The sequence below is a fragment of the Pleurodeles waltl genome, chromosome 1_1 (genome assembly GCF_031143425.1).
Source record: "Pleurodeles waltl isolate 20211129_DDA chromosome 1_1, aPleWal1.hap1.20221129, whole genome shotgun sequence".
In the NCBI taxonomy this organism is placed as follows: Eukaryota; Metazoa; Chordata; class Amphibia; order Caudata; family Salamandridae; genus Pleurodeles; species Pleurodeles waltl.
The window spans coordinates 255,888,774-255,906,908 of record NC_090436.1 but is presented as its reverse complement, the minus strand read 5'-3'; the positions used below and the strand labels follow the sequence as shown (position 1 = coordinate 255,906,908).

Genomic DNA, 18,135 nt, shown 5'->3' with positions numbered 1-18,135 from the left:
GTTTGGCTTGTTTTAGGTGTCTGGAACTTTCCCCTTCCTCTTTGGAATTGTCCACCTCTATATGAGCCACAAAACCCTCCCCTCTGGTATTGTCCCCGATAGGTGGGTCTGGTTTGCGACGTGGAAGGCTCTGGTGTTTGCATTCGAAACCCCCCTCTAAATTGTGGCTTTCTAAATGTGCCTCTGCCCTGTGGGGAGTAGAGCGCACCCATGGCTTTGGCCGTGTCCTTCTTTAATTTTTCAATTGCTGTGTCCACTTCCGGCCCAAACAATTGTTCCTGGTTAAAAGGCATGTTCAACACTGCTTGTTGGATTTCTGGCTTGAATCCAGAGCTTCGCAACCATGCATGCCTGCGAATGGTTACCGCAGTGTTGACCGTTCGTGCTGCCATGTCTGCAGAGTCTAATGCGGACCTTATTTGGTTGTTGGATATTGCCTGTCCTTCTTCCACAACCTGCTGGGCACGTTTCTGGTGTTCTTTGGGCAAGTGTTGTATAATGTGTTGCATCTCGTCCCAGTGTGCCCTGTCGTAGCGAGCAAGTAGGGCTCGCGAGTTAGCGATCCGCCATTGGTTGGCTGCCTGTGCTGCTACTCGTTTGCCCGCTGCGTCAAACTTCCTACTCTCTTTGTCAGGCGGTGGAGCGTCTCCTGATGATTGAGAGTTTGCCCTCTTTCTTGCTGCTCCTACAACCACCGAGTCTGGTGTAAGTTGCTGTGTTATAAACACAGGATCCGTTGGGGGAGGCTTGTATTTTTTCTCCACCCTAGGCGTGATAGCCCTTCCTTTAGCTGGCTCCTGGAATACCTGTTTTGCATGTTTGAGCATGCCCGGGAGCATTGGCAGACTCTGGTAGGAAGTCTGGGTGGATGCCAAGGTGTTGAACAGGAAATCATCCTCTATTGGCTCAGAGTACATTGCTAAATTGTGGAACGTAGCTGCCCTTGATAGTACCTGCGTATATGCAGTACTGTCCTCTGGAGGTGACGGCTTTGTTGGGTAACAGTCCGGACTGTTGTCTGATACTGGTGCATCATACAAGTCCCATGCATCAGGATCATCCTGCGTCATCCCTGTATGCATAGGTGAATGCATAGGAGGTGTTCCCACCGGGGACAACTGTGGTGAGTGTAGTGGGGAAGGTTGTGGAGAAAAACTTGCTGGTGGTCTTTTTTCTCTGGCCACCTTCGCCTTTGGCTGCATTTCTGACTCTTGAAATGCCAGTTTTCTTTTGTTTTAGTTGGAGGAAGAGTTAGTATTTTTCCAGTCTCTTTCTGGATATGCAACCTCCTTCGCGTATGGTCTGGTTCAACCATACTTATTTCCTGCTCAAATCTGTGTTTTTCATGCATTTGGCTGGAAAGTCCTTGCTCTTCTGTGTAAGAGCTTCTTTTCGGCTCCAAAGCCACTTTTTTTGGTACCGATGTTTCAGATAAAGTCTTTTTCGGTTCAGACGTTATTTTTTTCACCTTGGGTGAGTCAAACTCAGTGTCGAAATCGTTCGGTGCCAGAATCTCGACCAGAGTCAGAAGTCTTCAGCAAATCTCTGGCCTTTTTCAGTACCGATGTTTGGTCACCTTTTCGATGGGTTAAGCCATGGCCTGCTGGCGGTGGCGTCCCCTTGGCCTTAACGATCTTTGTGTGAGTTCTGGACGGGGTAGTTTTACTCACTGTTTTCTGCATCGTCGTTCTTCGCTCACTCTCGAAATCGTCAGTCCGTCCCCTGGATGGAAATTCTTTCCTCCTCCTCGGCGTTGAGTTGTTCTCTCGGTGTCAACGCCATTTGTAGTCTTCTCGCTCGATCACGAAGGGTCTTTTTTTATCGAAACGCTCAACAGGCCTCACAAGTATCCTCCATGTGTTCTGGTGATAAACACAGATTACAGACCAGGTGTTGGTCTGTATAAGGATACTACGAGGGGCACTTCGGACGAAGTGGAAGGGAGTCCGATCCATTAGTCTTCGTCGATGGATGCGTTTGGGCCGACCAGTCCCCGCTAAAGAGCGGAAGCCCCGAAGGGCTGCCGGAGCACCTCTGCGATCGGTGCCCATACGATAACACTAACCCGGTACCGAGCAAGAACAATACCGTTGAATTTTCGATATTGAGCTTACTTTACCGATTCGAAATACGGAGCGAACAGGAACACGTCCAAACCCGATGGCGGAAAGAAAATCTAAAATGGAGTCGACGCCCATGCGCAATGGAGCCGAAAGGGAGGAGTCCCTCGGTCTTGTGAATCGAAAAGACTTCTTTGAAGAAAAACAACTTGTAACTCTCTGAGCCCAACACTAGATGGCAGGATAATGCACAGCATGTGTATCTGCAGTTACACATGCCACCGAACATGTATATATATTTTTTTCCAAACAGGGGGCCCAAAAATATATCTTGCACAGGGCCCTAGAAATCCTTAAGATTTCTCAGGATAGTAACACCCTATAGATCATCTAAGTTTAGTTTCAACGGACAGAAGGAACAAGAACAAGTGCAGTAAGGGAGTTGCATCACAACTGAAGTTGAAGAGGGTTGCACCAATATGGGCCCTGCAAGCCTAGAAGAGGGAAAGAAGGAATTTAGCAGGATAAATTAGTTGCAACATATACGAATTAACATGGAAAAGAGAAGGACGATTATATCTAGCCTGTGTGTACAGGAACTTCTTTAAGATGACCGTACTTCAACTATTTACTGGAGAAACAAGGAGGAAATAAATTACTTACCTGTAACTATAGTTCTCCATTATTGGACACTTTCATAGATTCACATGCTGGAATCCTTCCCAGTCGTCAAGATGGGAGTCCCCGATGTAATATAGAAGCTATGCCTAAGGGCCTATACAGATTAAGAGCATTAGGCCTTAAAATTAGAAACACATCATAGTCGTTTTGTAAAAAAAAAAAGACCAAAGTCTAAAGTCAACCAATCAGATCACATTACCCTCTAGAACCCTCCTGTGAGGAGCTGATTTCCCTCAGATTTTCCAAGCACAAGTGCTGCAATATAGATACTACTGAGGGAATGAAGGTGAGCTCCCCAGGAGAGGTGGGTGGGTCACATGTGAATCAATGAAAGTGTCAAATACTGGAGAACTACAGTTACAGGTATAGATTCACATGCTTGAATCAGAATAGTAAGCAGTAAATAACATTCGACATGTTCAACAGCAACATAGCATTCTATATGTGAAAGAGCATGACAAGATTCTCATAATATTTTCCTGCGGTCTACAGCCTGGAAAGCATAAAGGCATTACTTTTATAGAAAATGTGAGATAATACAAAACAAGCGGATGGAGGGAAGAAAAATTGGAACAGATTTCTGAGGACTGCTTGCCCAACCGCTGCATCTGGGAGCTACTCCATGTCCAGGAAATAGTGCTGTGTGAAAGTATGAGCGGTCCTCCATGTTGCAGCATGACAAATGTCCTGTATCGACAATCCTGCGAACAGTGCACAGGATGTAGATATTGCTCTAGTGGAAATGTGCTCACACACCCGTATGCAATGGTCTTCTTGCCTTCTGATGGCAGAAAATGATTGTGTCCTTAATCCATCGAGAAATAGTCTGCTTCGTTACAGGGTGCCCTTTTCTAGAGGCAGTGAAGGCTATGTACAGCTGGTTAGTCTTCCTAAAGAACTTCGTTCTGACCAAATAAAATATGATGCATCTTTTAAGATAGAGTGAATGCATGGTTCTCTGCGCAGTAGTATGAGGGTTCGGGAAAAATGACTTCAGCACTACTGGCTCATTAATATGAAAATCCGAAGGCACCTTAGAAATTAATTTGGTATTGATGCATAGAATCACTATCATTTTTTAATTGCAAGAAAGGCTCCTGTATAAGTAAGGGCGGGGAGGAGAGCCGCCTTCCATGTGAGGTACTTGATGTCTGCCCTGTGAACGGGTTCAAAGGGCTCCTTCATGAGCCGGCTGAGGACGATGTTAAGTTGCCATGCTGGAGGTGGGGCTTTCACCCGAGGAAAGGTTCTGAAGAGACCTTTCAAGAATTACTTTATTAATCTCAAGAGAACATTAGGACGGTTTGCCTGGTATTCTTCTATATCGGGAGATAGCTGCCAGATGGACTCTGATGGACACATGGGCAAGCCCTGAACGTACTAACTGTTAGTACGGTAACACGGTTTCCGGGGCGGAGGAGAGAGAGTGTAAATTCCTGGCTTCGCACCACAAACAAAATCGTTTCCACTTTAGGTGGTACGATTTATTTGTGCTATCTGCCCGTGCTTTAGTTAGAATGTCCCTGCAATCACCTGGTAGTACTAAAAGGCCAAATTAGTTGAATTCAGGAGCCATGCCGATAAGCTCAGAAACTTGGGATCCGGGGGTCTTACTTGTCCCTGGTTGATGGTGAGCAGCTCTGGAATTGGTCTGATCCTGATGGGTGGACATGAAGACAGTAGAAGTAAATCAGTGTACCAAGGTTGACGTGGCCACGCTGGAGCTATCGGAATTATTTGGCAGGGTTCCAACTTTATTTTCCTAATCGCCCTTGTGAGCAGAGGGTTTAGAGGAAAGGCGTATGCATAAATCCCTGACCATGTGATCGAAAATGCATCCCCCCACGATCCCTGTTGGTGATGCCAACTTGCGTAATACTGGCATTTGGCGTTCTGGGAAATTGGGAACAGATCCAGATTCAGTTTTCCGCACTGGTCGAATATCCCATCCAGTGTCCACTGGTCTAATTCCCACTCGTGAGAAAAGGTTGCTAACCTGCTCAACAAATCCGCAATGGTATTCTGCAGGCCCGGGACATGCTCCGCGATTGTGTGCACTAAGTGCTGGATACACCATTTCCAAATGGTCTGCGCTTCTCAAGATAGCAGGTGGGAACGCGTTCCTCCTTGGCTGTTGGGATAGTGCATTGTGGTGGTATTGTCCGTTCTGACAAACACAGTTGATCCGCCAATCCTCAGTAGGAAGGCTTGCAAAGCATAATACACTGCTCTCAGCTCGCGAAGGTTGATGTGAAAGAGTTGGTGAGAAGAGGGCTATTTGCCGATTACCAAAAGGTCCTGCAGGCATGGACCCCATCCGTTCAGTGATGCGTCAGTCATTACGATCATTGAAGGAATCTGTGGCAAGAAGTGCAGACCTCTTGAAATGTTTCTGGGAATTGTCCACCAATCGAGAGAAGCTATCATGAGTGGTGTTATGTGGACCAGTCCTCGAAGGATCCTTTTGCCTGCTTCCATTGTTTGTCGAGCTCCTCTTGAATTAGACGCATGTGAAGACTGCAGTGAGGAATGAGGCTTATACACGATGACATGATCCCTAGTAAGGACTCGTACTGATGAACTGAAAGAAAAGTTTTTCTTTGGAATCGCTTTGCTAGGGAGATTAACTTGTTTTGCCTGTCCAGTGTTGGATAGGCTTTGGTCTGTTGTGTATCTAATATAGCCCCTAGGAAGGCTAACCGAGTCGAAGGTTGGAGCAATGATTTTTCCCTGTTTAGAGCAAGGCCCAAGTCCTTGAAAAGGCGTACAGTAGCCTTGAATGACCTGCGCGCTGACTGGACATCGGGAGCTTTCACTAGCCAGTCATCTAGGTAGGGAAAAATCTGGTGCTTCTTTCTTCTTACGGAGGCTGCAACTGAGCCAAACATTTGGTGAAGATTCGTGGTGCCGAACGTATCCGAAAGGGAAGGACCTTGAATTGGAAGTGTCTGCTGTTCATAACAAATCTCAGAAACTTCCTGTGTAGTGGATGAATGGGAATTTGGAAGTATGCGTCCTGAAGTTCCAAGGACTGTCTGCTCTGTTTAGAGATTGCAGGATGTCTTGTAGGGTGACCATTTGAAATGTTTGTTTTTGAGGTATTTGTTAAGCCCCCACAAGTCAAGGATTGGCCTCCATAAGCAAGATTTTTTCAGAATAAGAAAAAAGCGGGAGTAGAAACCCTTCGCTCTCTGGGAATATGGAACAACCTCCATGGCGCCTTTGCTCAGCATGGTTTCCACTTCTAAGCTGAGCAGACGAAGATGTCTTTGACGAGCCTGTGATGGAGGCATTAACGGGGGAATCAGAATGAACTCCAAGAGGTGTCCAAATTGAATTACATCCAGCACCCATTTGTCCTTGGTTATTTGCCGGCAGCGCTGGATACGATGTTTTAATATCCCATGGAAGACTGTAGGAGAAGAGTAGGGGAGAACCGGTTGGAAGCAGTCATTGCCTATGTGCAGTTTCTTTAGATTGTCGCCCCGGCTTGCTCTTGTGGTAGGGTCTGGTGTAAGCCGTGGGGGCAGCTGCCTCTGCTGATACTGCGGTCTAGAAGCCTGGAATGTGGTGGAGTAAGACTGATAGCTGTAGTGCTGGTATCCTCCACGGAACAAAGGTTGTACCCTGCCCCTGACTCCACAAAAAGGCACCTTCCTGTACTGCAGAGTGCCCAATGATCTGGCTGTCTCCGTGCCTCACTTTATAGCCTGAAGCGCATCACTGACGTGCTTCCCAAAAAGCGCCTCTCGGTCATAAACTTTTCGTCTGAACTTCGGGGCGGAAATTAGTGACTTTGATCCAGCCCTGGCGTCTCAATACAGCCGATCCAGGAAGCACCCTAAAGCCCCTGGCAGCGATATCAAGTGCGCAATCAATGATTTCTGCCAAAGATCGTTTACCCTCCAAGAGCACCTTTTATCCCTCCATCTTGGAACTCTCCGAGAGATCTTCTAAACATTGGGACATGTCTGACCAGAGCTGCCTGTCGTATCTACCAAGGAGCGCCAGAGAATTGGCAGATCTTACCACAATGTCCGACATTGAGGAAAAACACTTCCCAATGTTATCTAGGCGTCGCTCCTCTTTTTCTGGCGGTGTGGTTAACGGCGTGGAAGGATTCCTGGAACGACATTGTGCAGCTTGTGAGATCACAGAGTCCGGTTTCGGGTGGCCTGTGAGGCACGCAGGACCATCATCTGTGCTTGCTATTTTCTGTCTAACCTAGGCAGCACTGCAGGAACCGTTGAAGGATTCTGCATTATCTTCAAGCCCTGGCTCCAAACAAGGTCATTATCAGGATAGCCCTAACCGTTGTTCTGTGAGGCTCCTTGAAATCGTAGAGGAAACAATTCTGCTGAGTCGCAGGCATTGGTAGATCGAATCGTGTGGCTGCTCTTTTTAGCAGGTTATGGAAGCCACCGATATCCTCTGGAGGAGACGCCACAACAGGTGTCGCAGGAGAGGCAGGTGCTGGAATAATAGTCATCCTATTAGTCATTCATTGTATGAATCTCCCCTTCCTCAGCATCTTCATCTGAAGAGGGTTGCCCCTGCGCAGGTGTAGACTTTGGAGAATGTTGAGGCCTAGGCGGGGTTAAATGTTGTTGAAACTGCTGAGGGGTTGGTGGTATAGCAGAAGTGTTGGCTGATGCACCGATGTAGGCATTGGCAGAGAACGCTCCCTATAATACGCTAACATTGCTTGTAAATCGGACAAGAAGCCAGGAGGGAGACCTACCAGCCCTGGTTGGTGCTGTTCATAATAGTGCTGGTCATAGTAAGAGTCATCATCATCATCATCTCAATACTCCTGACATTTGACCCGTAACTGAGAGGGACTGCTGGCCACCCGAGAGAGACCATCTTCTTCCTAGTCATCTTCATCCAACAGATGCGAAGGTAGTAGGGTCGAGACCTAACTAGGAAATGTATTTGAGGGCGTCAAATGATACTTTTTGACTTTCCTTTGAGTAGCCTGGTCCGTCGACGAGAACAGAGCTAAGGAATCTTTGTATCTTTGCTGTTATCTTCATCGTCGACGATGGCGGTGTCGAAAAAATGATCATCGACGGAGACATTGTCAACGAGAGTGCCGACGGATCACGGGTCGTCAGCGGTTGAAGTGTCGCCGACGAGGCCACCGACGGTTGAAGCGTCGTCGACGAGGCAGTCATCGGTAAGGTTATCGCCGACATTGGAAGCGCCGACAAGTGTTCCGTCGACGGAGGCATCAACGGTAGTATTGTCGACGAGGTGAGCCACGTTGACGATGACTGCTGCAACAGTGAAGAGATGGAGTGGGCCATCGACGAGGATGACCAGACTGTCGATGAGGATTCAGTAGTTGCCGCTGACAGACATTGTGACGACAGTAGATGTAGTTGAGGCATGGGCCGTCGATGGTCCTACTGTCGATGATGGTCCCCGTCTATAGTGCAGAGGCTGGCTTTTTGAAAGTATGTTTTAGCTTGAATGGTGGCGTTGGGGGCTCAGAGACCGCTTTCTTTCCAGATTTCAGATCTGAAGTTTTTGATTTCCCCCTTTTTGATGGGCTACATATTTTTTAGCACGCCTCAGATGATTTCTTTGAATCTTTTTAGGTGGTTACCCCGACATATCTTCAGTCTGTCTCTTCACAAGTGTCTTGACAACAGACAGAGAAGAGGAGGCACTGTCCTCCTCAGAAACCGGATTGTCTCTGGATTTTTAATTTTTGTAGCACATGAGAAGACGACCCTCTCTGTCTTTTAGGGTTTTAGTAGAAAAGGTCCTACATAACTTGCAGTCTCTAGTTTTATGGTTAGGACAGAGACAGTATATGCGGTCCTTATGCTGGTCATCCACGTGTAGCCTCTTCTTCATGCAGGTAGCACAGGCTATGAAAAGCACTTTTTTAGGTGTCTCCGACATGGCTGTCAGGTTGAAGCACCCACTTTGTAAGAACTTTTGAAGAGAAAAATAATCCAATTCTCCTCAGAAAGAATATCTGAGAGAAAACACTCAGCAGAGCTCAGAGGCGACTCCTAAGCATGACGTGCGGTAGAAACTCTGAGGGAAGTCAGCTTCTCACAGGAGGGTTCTAGAGGGTGGTGTGATTGGATTGCTTGACATTAGACTTTGGTCCTTTTTTTACAAAACTACTATGATGTGTTTCTTATTTTAAGGCCTAATGCACTTAATCTGTATAAGCCCCTGGGCATAGCTTCTGTATTACACCGGGGACTCCCCTCTCGACGACGGGGAAGGATTCAAGCATGTGAATATATGAAAGTTCCAATATTCGAGTAACAAAAACAAAAAAAACCTGTGCAAGTCAGTAGTTAAATATCCTGCTGCTTCACAATCTGAAACTCATGGGTTGGGATTGATAAAGTTATTAAAGTAACACCTGTAATTACTGACTCCAAGACAAACACCAATGTTTCTGTTTTCAAAACTATTAGTTTTCTTTTTTAATAATACAGAAAGGATAATGTAGAATGGATGTAATGCCATTGTAGTGAGGTGCACAACACCAGTAGCTACAATACGTTTGAGCACACCGCAACTGTTAAATGGCAGCTAGTTTGCGGTTTTAGCACAAAACCTAATTTTAAATAGCACACTGCTAAAATAACATTCGAAATAGTATCTACGACGTCATAAAGATAAGTATAGCTTTAATATGCGTAACTACACAACATACGTTGGCAACATTTTTGCAAGCTACGTAGATGTGCAGTTACGGATACTCTACACTTAGGCATATTGTGCTAGTCAACAGTCTGGATATGTTAATATGGCAGGGCGACATTGTGATATGCGTTTAGTTTAGATTCCCATTCAATCTAGTGGCCCCTTCTCAGAGACTACAAACATAACTGACTCTTTGCATCAGCTGCAAAGTCATTTTTCAGTTGCAGTGTCTGGACAGTAACCAACAACTCATAAAAATGCCACCATTGCTCATGATCTTGGCAGCTTCTTATTGGTCAACACTCGAAGGCATTACAAGGGAGCCTAACTCTCCGACGTGCTAAATAAAATGTACTCGGTGAATTCGCATGGTCCTACTGGATTGATACAATTGTTTTGCTGGTGGGAAGTGAAACGCGAATACGGATATCGTAGGAGACTGCAGATGGCCTCCGGAAATCCACTTGGACTTCACGGTAACACAGTGGTTTATTTTTCGGTAATATGTTCTGTTGATAGAAAGTAAACATGACTGGGGATGTAAAAGGCATCAGTAACACGAACGACATTAAAAACGCTGGCATTATCGTTGAATCCAAGGACTGGGCTGCGTAAATGGCTGGGAGAATAGGTCACTGTGACTGAAAATGGAATCGACAATCATACCCAGCGTGACAAGTCAGGCATCTTAACTTATCTGAAAATGACAGACGTCAAGTGCCAGATGTGACAAGCACAAAAACTCTCAACAGTCAAACAGATCAAAGGCGGATGACCAAGAAATGAACCTTCATTTTTTAATAATGCGAAATAGTGTTAAAGATCCTGTATACGCCCTGCAACAATGTTGGATAGAATACTGCGGCTGAGGGAAGGAAAATAAAGCAAAAAAAGCGCACCTTGTCTGAGTCAGTCATAAGCCTCGAAGCAACGAGGACCGTAGGACAGATGCAATTTTCCTTTAGACACCAGGGGCATAACTAATTGATGACAATCGTAAGTCCACACATGGCATTCCTCCGCGGCGGATGTGTGCGAGCGGGTGCTGAAACACTGCAGGCCTTCTTAAATGAGAGGGGCGGCAGCTGCACTCAATGAACACCGTGGGAGCGCCTTGAAGTGATGAAAGGCTCAAATCACCACAAACTGTAAATACGCATTTATATCATTTGAAAAATGAGGTAAACACCGCAGGCATGTCGGGCCGAAATAGATTTTCACGAATGCTGCAGTTAAATTCATTAAGCTTCATTCACATTTTCTCTTTTGAAATCCGACACCGAGTGGAGATAGTCATAGCCAGTTCTTACCCTCTTATTTTGTTTTCTTTTTCGCCGATGTTCTGGTCTTAACTATTTTCAAAGGCGCATCTAACAGTGTTGTCACTTGCGCCAAGAAATACTTCTATGGTTGTCTTCTAAGTGAAAAACAAGCGTACATGGCCTATTCCAGGTGGAAGGGCACAGAGCGTTCTCTTAAATTGTTTGCTCAGCCATAAATGCACACAAGCCATATGCGGGACTTCATAAAAATGGCACTGTATTCACAGAAACGGCTAAGTGTCGTGTGCAACTCGACATAAGCAAGCGTTGGCAATGCAAATCACTTTACAATTGAAACGATGCTTGCAAACTGCAGTAATAGTAAAACAAGCGAGCACGAAGGTAATGCTTATTTCGCCATGTAATGGAAAGCCTGCAATGATGCTCTGAGTGCTGTAACTCGATCGCATGCTAATGGAGGCTGTTAAATATATTTATTTCACAAAAAAACTAAAAGATCGGGGAATCAGAGGTTGGTGCGCGAAAGAGAACACCGTAGAGTCCAGGGAGGATGGCAACACACGGGCAACGGGAAGGAGGACACCGTAGAGCAGTGGTTCCCAACCTTTTCACTTCTGTGGACCCCCACTTTATCATTACTGGAACCCAGGGATCCCCACTGAATCATTACTGGGATCCGGGGTCTCCCCCTACTGAGTCATTACTGAAGGTGAAGGACCTAAGCTGTTAATATTTCATTTTCTAAGCAGTAGCGGACCCTCTGAGGACTCTTCGTGGACCCCCTGGGTTCCCCAGACCGCAAGTTAGGAACCACGGCCGTAGAGTCCAGGGAGGAGGGCAGCACACTGACAACGGGAAGGAGGACACCGTAGAGTCCAGGGAGGATGGCAGCACACGGACACCGTAGAGTCCAGGGAGGATGGCAGCACACTGACAACGGGAAGGAGGACACTGCAGAGTCCAGGGAGGATGGCAGCACACGGACAACAAGGAGGACACTGCAGAGTCCAGGGAGGAGGGCAGCACACGGACACCGTAGAGTCCAGGGAGGAGGGCAGCACACGGACACCGTAGAGTCCAGGGAGGAGGGCAGCACACGGACAACAAGAAGGACACCGTAGAGTCCAGGGAGGAGGGCAGCACACTGACAACGGGAAGGAGGACACTGTAGAGAGTCCAGGGAGGATGTTAGCATAGAGACAACAGGCAGTGAGGTCTCATAGGATCGAGGACATAAGTGACTTAACATGCCGAACTCACAACCACCCTCCACCAGCCGTTTACGTTGATTCAGGCACAGAATTCAGGTTACTCCTGCTAAAAACGTCCAGGCAAATAGCTTACTTGGCATAGGTTTTGTACCAGGTAAGTTAAAAACTGAGAAATGAAGGATTCCATTGGTACAGAGTTTGTCATCTCTGTTTTGGATAGTTTTTGGATGGCAGCAGATGGCCGCGCTGCTCTCTTGATATTCCTAGATTTATTAATGGAAATAAGCACAGGTGATCATGCTTTACAAAATGATTACTTACCTATAGGAGTAGTTTTGAAGATTGAAGACTTTCTGGATTCATATGTTGGGCATTATTCTGCCATCTAGTGGTTGGGTCTGGAAATGTATCTATTATTCTCTTTTTTTTTGTAGGCGTAGCCCTCGACTATTTGGCATCTACCATTTAGAGTGTTCCCCCCCCCCCCCCTCCTCTCCCATGCCAAACATATGCCCTGGAAGCTCCACTGCGTGGTCACCATCTTCAGATTCTTTTTAGCAGGTATCTCTAAATATATGGCTTCCCTTGTGCTGTTATGACTGTCCTATTCTACCTCTGCCAATGTCCGCACTTATTTTCTTGCGAGCCGGGAGGGTCCCAATTGAATCCAGAAAGCCTTTGAGCTTACTCCTACAGGTAATTAAAACATTTCGTTCTGCAGCTTGAATCGTTGTGGATTCACATGCTCTGCATAGATTATGTAGCAGTATTCTCCTGTTCTGTGAGAGGTTGAGTAAAGAAAGAGTAGGAGTTGGCTAACATTTTTTTTGTTAGTACTTTCTGTCCCACCTGTGCTCCTTGGCTTGCCTGGATGACGATACCGTAGTGAAAGTAAGCACAAAGGACCATGTAGCTGTCATGCAGATGCTCTAGATTTAGATATTAGCTAGGAAGGCCAGTGCTGCCCCTTTTTTCCTCATTTAGTGTGCCTTCAGTCATTCCTTTAGTCTCACTCCCGCAACTGTGTGGTACCACTGTAACGTTTGGAGTATCCATTTAGCTAGAGTTCCCTTTGTTACTGGTAACCCTTTGGTTGCTGCAGTAAAAGACAAAAAAACTGATTGCTCCTCCATATAATTTTTTTTACTGTAAGTAGTACATTTTTGGCCTCCTGATATTCATTGCGTATAGGGTACATTCTGCTTGTGACTTTGCATTCTGGAAGAACCAGGGCAGTTCCACTGTTTGACTGACATGAAAGTTTTATACAGTTTTGGCAGGAATTTTGGATTCATATTTACTGTGGGGGTTGGCGCTATCCTTTTGCTACTTCCAGAAAGCTTTTAATCACTGGTGTTTGACTAAAACATCTTCCTATTATGCTCCTCACATATACCACATTAGCCACCAGATGTGCTTTTACTGACGCGAGTCCTTTGTCCAAAAGGTGCGCAAGTTATTTCAGGACTGTTGCATCCTCCGAAGTAGTCTGAGAGCCAATGTCTTTGGCACACAATTGTCCGTCTTCTTCCTTCTCTTGAGAGCCTCCAGGATTCTTTTTGGCAGCTAGATGTGCCTGAATTCTAGATATTCAAGAACCATGCTGCCAAGCTGAGTGATATTGGTTAGAAACACACCATAGGAACACTGTCTTGAATTCTAGGATGTTTACATGTTTGACTGAGGCCCTCATTACGACTTCGGTGGTCTTACTAGAAGACCGCTGAAGCCGTGGGCACCACTATACCGCCAGTGCTGGCGGTATATGTGGCTCCCTATTATGACTTTTCCGCTGGGCCAGCGGATGGAAACAGCATTTTCGCCGGCTGGCCCAGTGGAAAAGTCACATCAACATTGCAGCCGGCTCATAATAGAGCCGGCGGCAAGGCTGATGTGCAGCAGCACTCGTCGCACATTTCACTACCCGAAATTCGGGAAGTGAAATGCACGATGGGGTTGTGCCTGGGGGCCCCTGCACTGCCCATGCCAAGTGCATTGACAGTGCAGGGGCCTGCAGGGGCACCCCAAGTCCCCCTTACTGCATGCCTTTCCGCCATGGACAGGCTGGCGATTGGGGATTATGCCGCCTGGCGGTATGTTGGAGGGGCCACGGTATGGTCTTGGCTAAAGCACCAGGGTCAATCCACTGACAGTACACCACCAGCCTGATGGCAGTGTTACCGCCGGCTGCCAGAGTCATACTAAGGCCCCGAGTCTTTTGTGTGATCCAACCCAGTGTCTTTGGCAATCCTCAATGTTCCTCTGTGTTCGCAGCTTTTCCACGTGTTTGAGAGGTTCCCCTCTTTTTTCAGCCTTTCAGTTCTAAAAGAAAACCCTACTTCTCCAAATCATCACAGAGCTGGATCCTCTCCATCCAGACCTAAAGACGAAAAAAATAATCTGAAGTTAGCGACCATGTACACTGGAGCTTTTGGGGCGTAATTCTGTTTTAACAGGGCAGGGACACTCCATCAAATCGTCGACAATGACTCCTACAAAAAAAAAAAAGGGGGGGGGATAAAAAGAGAAGAAAGAAAAAAAAATAGACATTTCCTGACCCAGCCACTAGATGGCAGAATGATGCACTGTGTGTGAATTCAGGTAGATTCTTTCAGCAAAATCTGGTTTTCCATTTTTCTGTGAATTGTCTGTACGAAATTTTATGTATGAAGACGATACACATTCTTTTCAACCTTAAAAGGTTAGTCTGACATGTTTTCAAGTAACTTAACTGCCTATAAAGGACAGTAACCCAGTTCAGGATTTAACTTACCTGAATGAAGGCATGTTCATAATTTATAACTGGTCAGAAATTGTCACGTAGGTTCTCATTATCATAATGAGGCTACTGGATTTGGGTGGCAGAATCACCTGAACTGTGCAGAACTGAGTCCAATCTCACACCATGTGACAACTATCGACCTAATCCGGGTCTTCTGGCTAAATAGCAGCACCTCATCTCTGCCCAAGAGCAGGAATGATTGTGGCAATAGGTAGCATGACAGAAATAACTCCTCAGGAAATGTGGTCAACCAGATCTCATCCTTTTCTCTCAGTTACATTAGTCTCACATATGCAAAGACAAACAGAGGCAGATAATGGTTTAATAAGGTTTATTGAATTAACTACATCTTTGCTAAAATTGCATGAATTGCAATAACTAGGATGATAAAAACACACTAAAAGCAAAATGGTGATAAAAAAAAGTGAAACACAAGAAAAGTCCCACCATACTGTCAATATGCATAATACATGTGGTTCCCACCTAAGCTATGTTAAAGCACAGTGTGATAAACCCTAATCCATCCTTCAGGTCCCTTCTCACCAACCCCCCCGCCACCTCCCCAGGAAGACATCCCACATACCTGGGCAATGAAGCCTGTTTTCTAGAAAGACACCATCCCCATGTATGCCAGGGATGCTGGTAGTCTAAGCAAGCAGCTGTAGCAAAGGCAATCAGCATGCAGTTGTGGTCATCTGGCTGCAATCTCCCTATAACATGTATGGGACTAAGAAGTGTTTTTATAATAAAACAGCTGATGTTCTGAGAAAATGCCCCCACGTAACAATGTGTATGTTGGAGACATAGCGTACCACTTTGCCGACAAATCTATGGGGCTGCAGCCTTGAGGAAAGCACGAAGTGAAAAGAATATCCTGCTAGAAACGTAATGCTTTCCCATGCGAAAGAACAACGAGATAAAGAAAATAAAACAGCACTGCAAATGTGGTCTGTACTAAAATACATATGAAGCTTAATAAAATGTAACTGGGCTAAAGTGCACGTCGTCAGGCCTAGTTGCTAAAATAACGTGTCTAAATAACATGGCTAAAATAGCTATACAACAGTGCTAACAGAGCTTGGAGGAATGGCTACATGTAGTGAGGACTGTAAGCTCAAATGAGTCAGGGCCACTGGTCTTAAAGACAATGTTCAAAAGATGAACGAGTAACTCAGTATCAGGATCGCTGGTGTCCATGTTAAAGGACAGTCACTGAGGCAATATGGAAAACCTGTCAGCAAAAAGTTTATAACGAGAAACACCTTACAGGTGTTTGTTTTATTCCCTGACGACTGGTTAATAACTTCACTGGCATGGTGAGCTGTGAAGCGTGACTCAATACTGAGAAAGAAGAAATTACTACTTTGACAGTTGAAGGACTCTTTATTCCTACCCGTTGTGCAATTTCTAAAAGCAGTTAACAACAAATTCCAGGCCACTTACCTTACTGGGTGTGACTGTTCCGCTGCAGGAAGGCGGGCACATCTTGGTGCTGCTGCTTCCTTTACTCAAAGTTGTCTGGGGGAGCTCTGGTCCTGCACAACTGGAACGTACCTGCAACCTAGAGAAGGACTCTCCAAAGCCGGGAGGGGCCTGCAGAGGCCTGTATGGAAGTCTTGTTAGAAAATGGTGGACCTCAGCAGAGATAAGGGGGCAGACAATGGGTAGCAGGCATCCTCCTGTGGCTCCTCCAGCATTGGCTTTCTGCCTCCTCCTAGCTGTGGCATTGGGGTGATGAAGAGGTTTGTCTTGACCAGGGTGTTTCAGCGGAATGCATAGGAGAGTCTGAAGACCTTGAGGGTCATCCTCTTGCAGGAGCTAGGGTATGTGGTTTCTGGAGACCGCCAAAGGTAGACTACATGGTAATTTTAGTGGAGAAAGATTGCTGTCGGATTCAGCATGTGGCTGTGGCTGCCATCTTGCAACAGTAATATAGTTGTAAGAATTGAACGGGACAGGCAACAGTGAAAATAAACAAAACCAGAGGGGCAGGTATGGTGCTCAGGGTCTCATGTTCCCCTGCTGGAATTGCGGAGTCTTGTTTACAGCTTGTTAGTGCTTTGAAACAGCTGCTCAAGTGGTGCATGTTTGCGGGGAAGCACTATATCCAGACTGGGAGAACATGCAGACTTGCACTACCCTTTCAGAGAACACATATGCTAGCCCCTTTCTCCCTGCAAGATTAGATGCCAGAGCCGGAGAAGTGAAACCCGGCTATTTCCTGCAATGACGCAAGAGCTGTTCCTTCTCTTGCTTTGCCAACATTGCATGACACTATAAACATACAACTTCCCTACTGGCCCGTCAAAAATGTGAATATCACTGGCAAAGTCAACAGCTGAAGGCTGCTGACCTACGGTCACACAAAGTATTCCATGTTGCAGGGATATTAGAATATTAGCAACTTGCATTTCGATTACTCAAACTCCACCTAAATGATCATTCAAATCCCTCAGCTTTGTCCTGCTACTAACACACCTGGCAGTTCCACCTCCTTGCAAGTCTTGCTTGTATCCCTTCCACTTAAAAAATAAGTGTCCTTCCCAATATAATTTTTGCCTCAATGCCCTTATTTTCCACACCATCTAGAAACGTTGGAGGGAGTATCATATACACATATACAAGTATTTCAGGGTTTTTTGTTTAACTAAGATATACTTCTGTACCCCAGACAGAATCCTTAACTATGCGGAAGTTCATTATTTTTTTAAAGTAGCAAACATTTCCAAGCATATAAAAAGGTTGAAAATTACAGCACAGGGGACGCATCTTACATTAACACCAATTACTAAACATTCCATTTATTTAATTGAAAAAGGTTGTGAAAAATCCAGACATTCCTTTATCATATGAAACGGCCTATACTTGCACGTGTCACTGACCTCACATGTTTGCCATTTTCTCCAAGCATCTTTACCAAGTCTGCAATGGGGTACTGAGCTTTAGCTGCACACAGACCATACCCTGAAAAAGACAAATTATGTTTAACTTAAGAACGTAAATAAACCACCTAGTGCATCCTTTAACTAGAAAGTAGAAGCTAGAGTTGTAGCATTCACAGAAGCAGTGTTAGAAAATAAGCATATGAGAATATAATTTTTTTTAGGAAGGCCCTTAATCCTTACCATTCTTAATATCAGAAATGTGCATACAACGTGTCGTGCAAGCATTTCATAATTGCATAACATCCCTTAATGGTGAACTCCTACCACCTTGGTTTAGTTCAGTAGGTATCTTGGAGAAATCTCTGGCATAAAACACAGCAAAAGCTAAATATTATCTGACTGCTGGAGTCCTGTTATTGTATAAAGTTGGACGAGAGAAAGTCTATCCTAGATCATCCACGGAATGCCTTTCAAAATATATTCCAACCATCTTCTCAAGCAACCCTCCAATGTTTAGCCTGAACAAGGTCTGCTCTTGAATCATGGGCATAAGGA

General features: G+C 45.6%; 1 protein-coding gene across 2 annotated transcripts in view; it reads right to left on the bottom strand.

Annotated features, from left to right (window-relative positions):
* Positions 1-18,135, bottom strand: part of NNT (nicotinamide nucleotide transhydrogenase) — a 293,073-nt gene that overhangs the window by 48,441 nt on the left and 226,497 nt on the right. For both annotated transcript variants that reach the window (XM_069221538.1, XM_069221543.1), the window contains exon 19: positions 17,578-17,659. In XM_069221538.1, the coding sequence (XP_069077639.1) occupies positions 17,578-17,659 (82 nt within the window). The remainder of the gene's footprint in view (positions 1-17,577; positions 17,660-18,135) is intronic.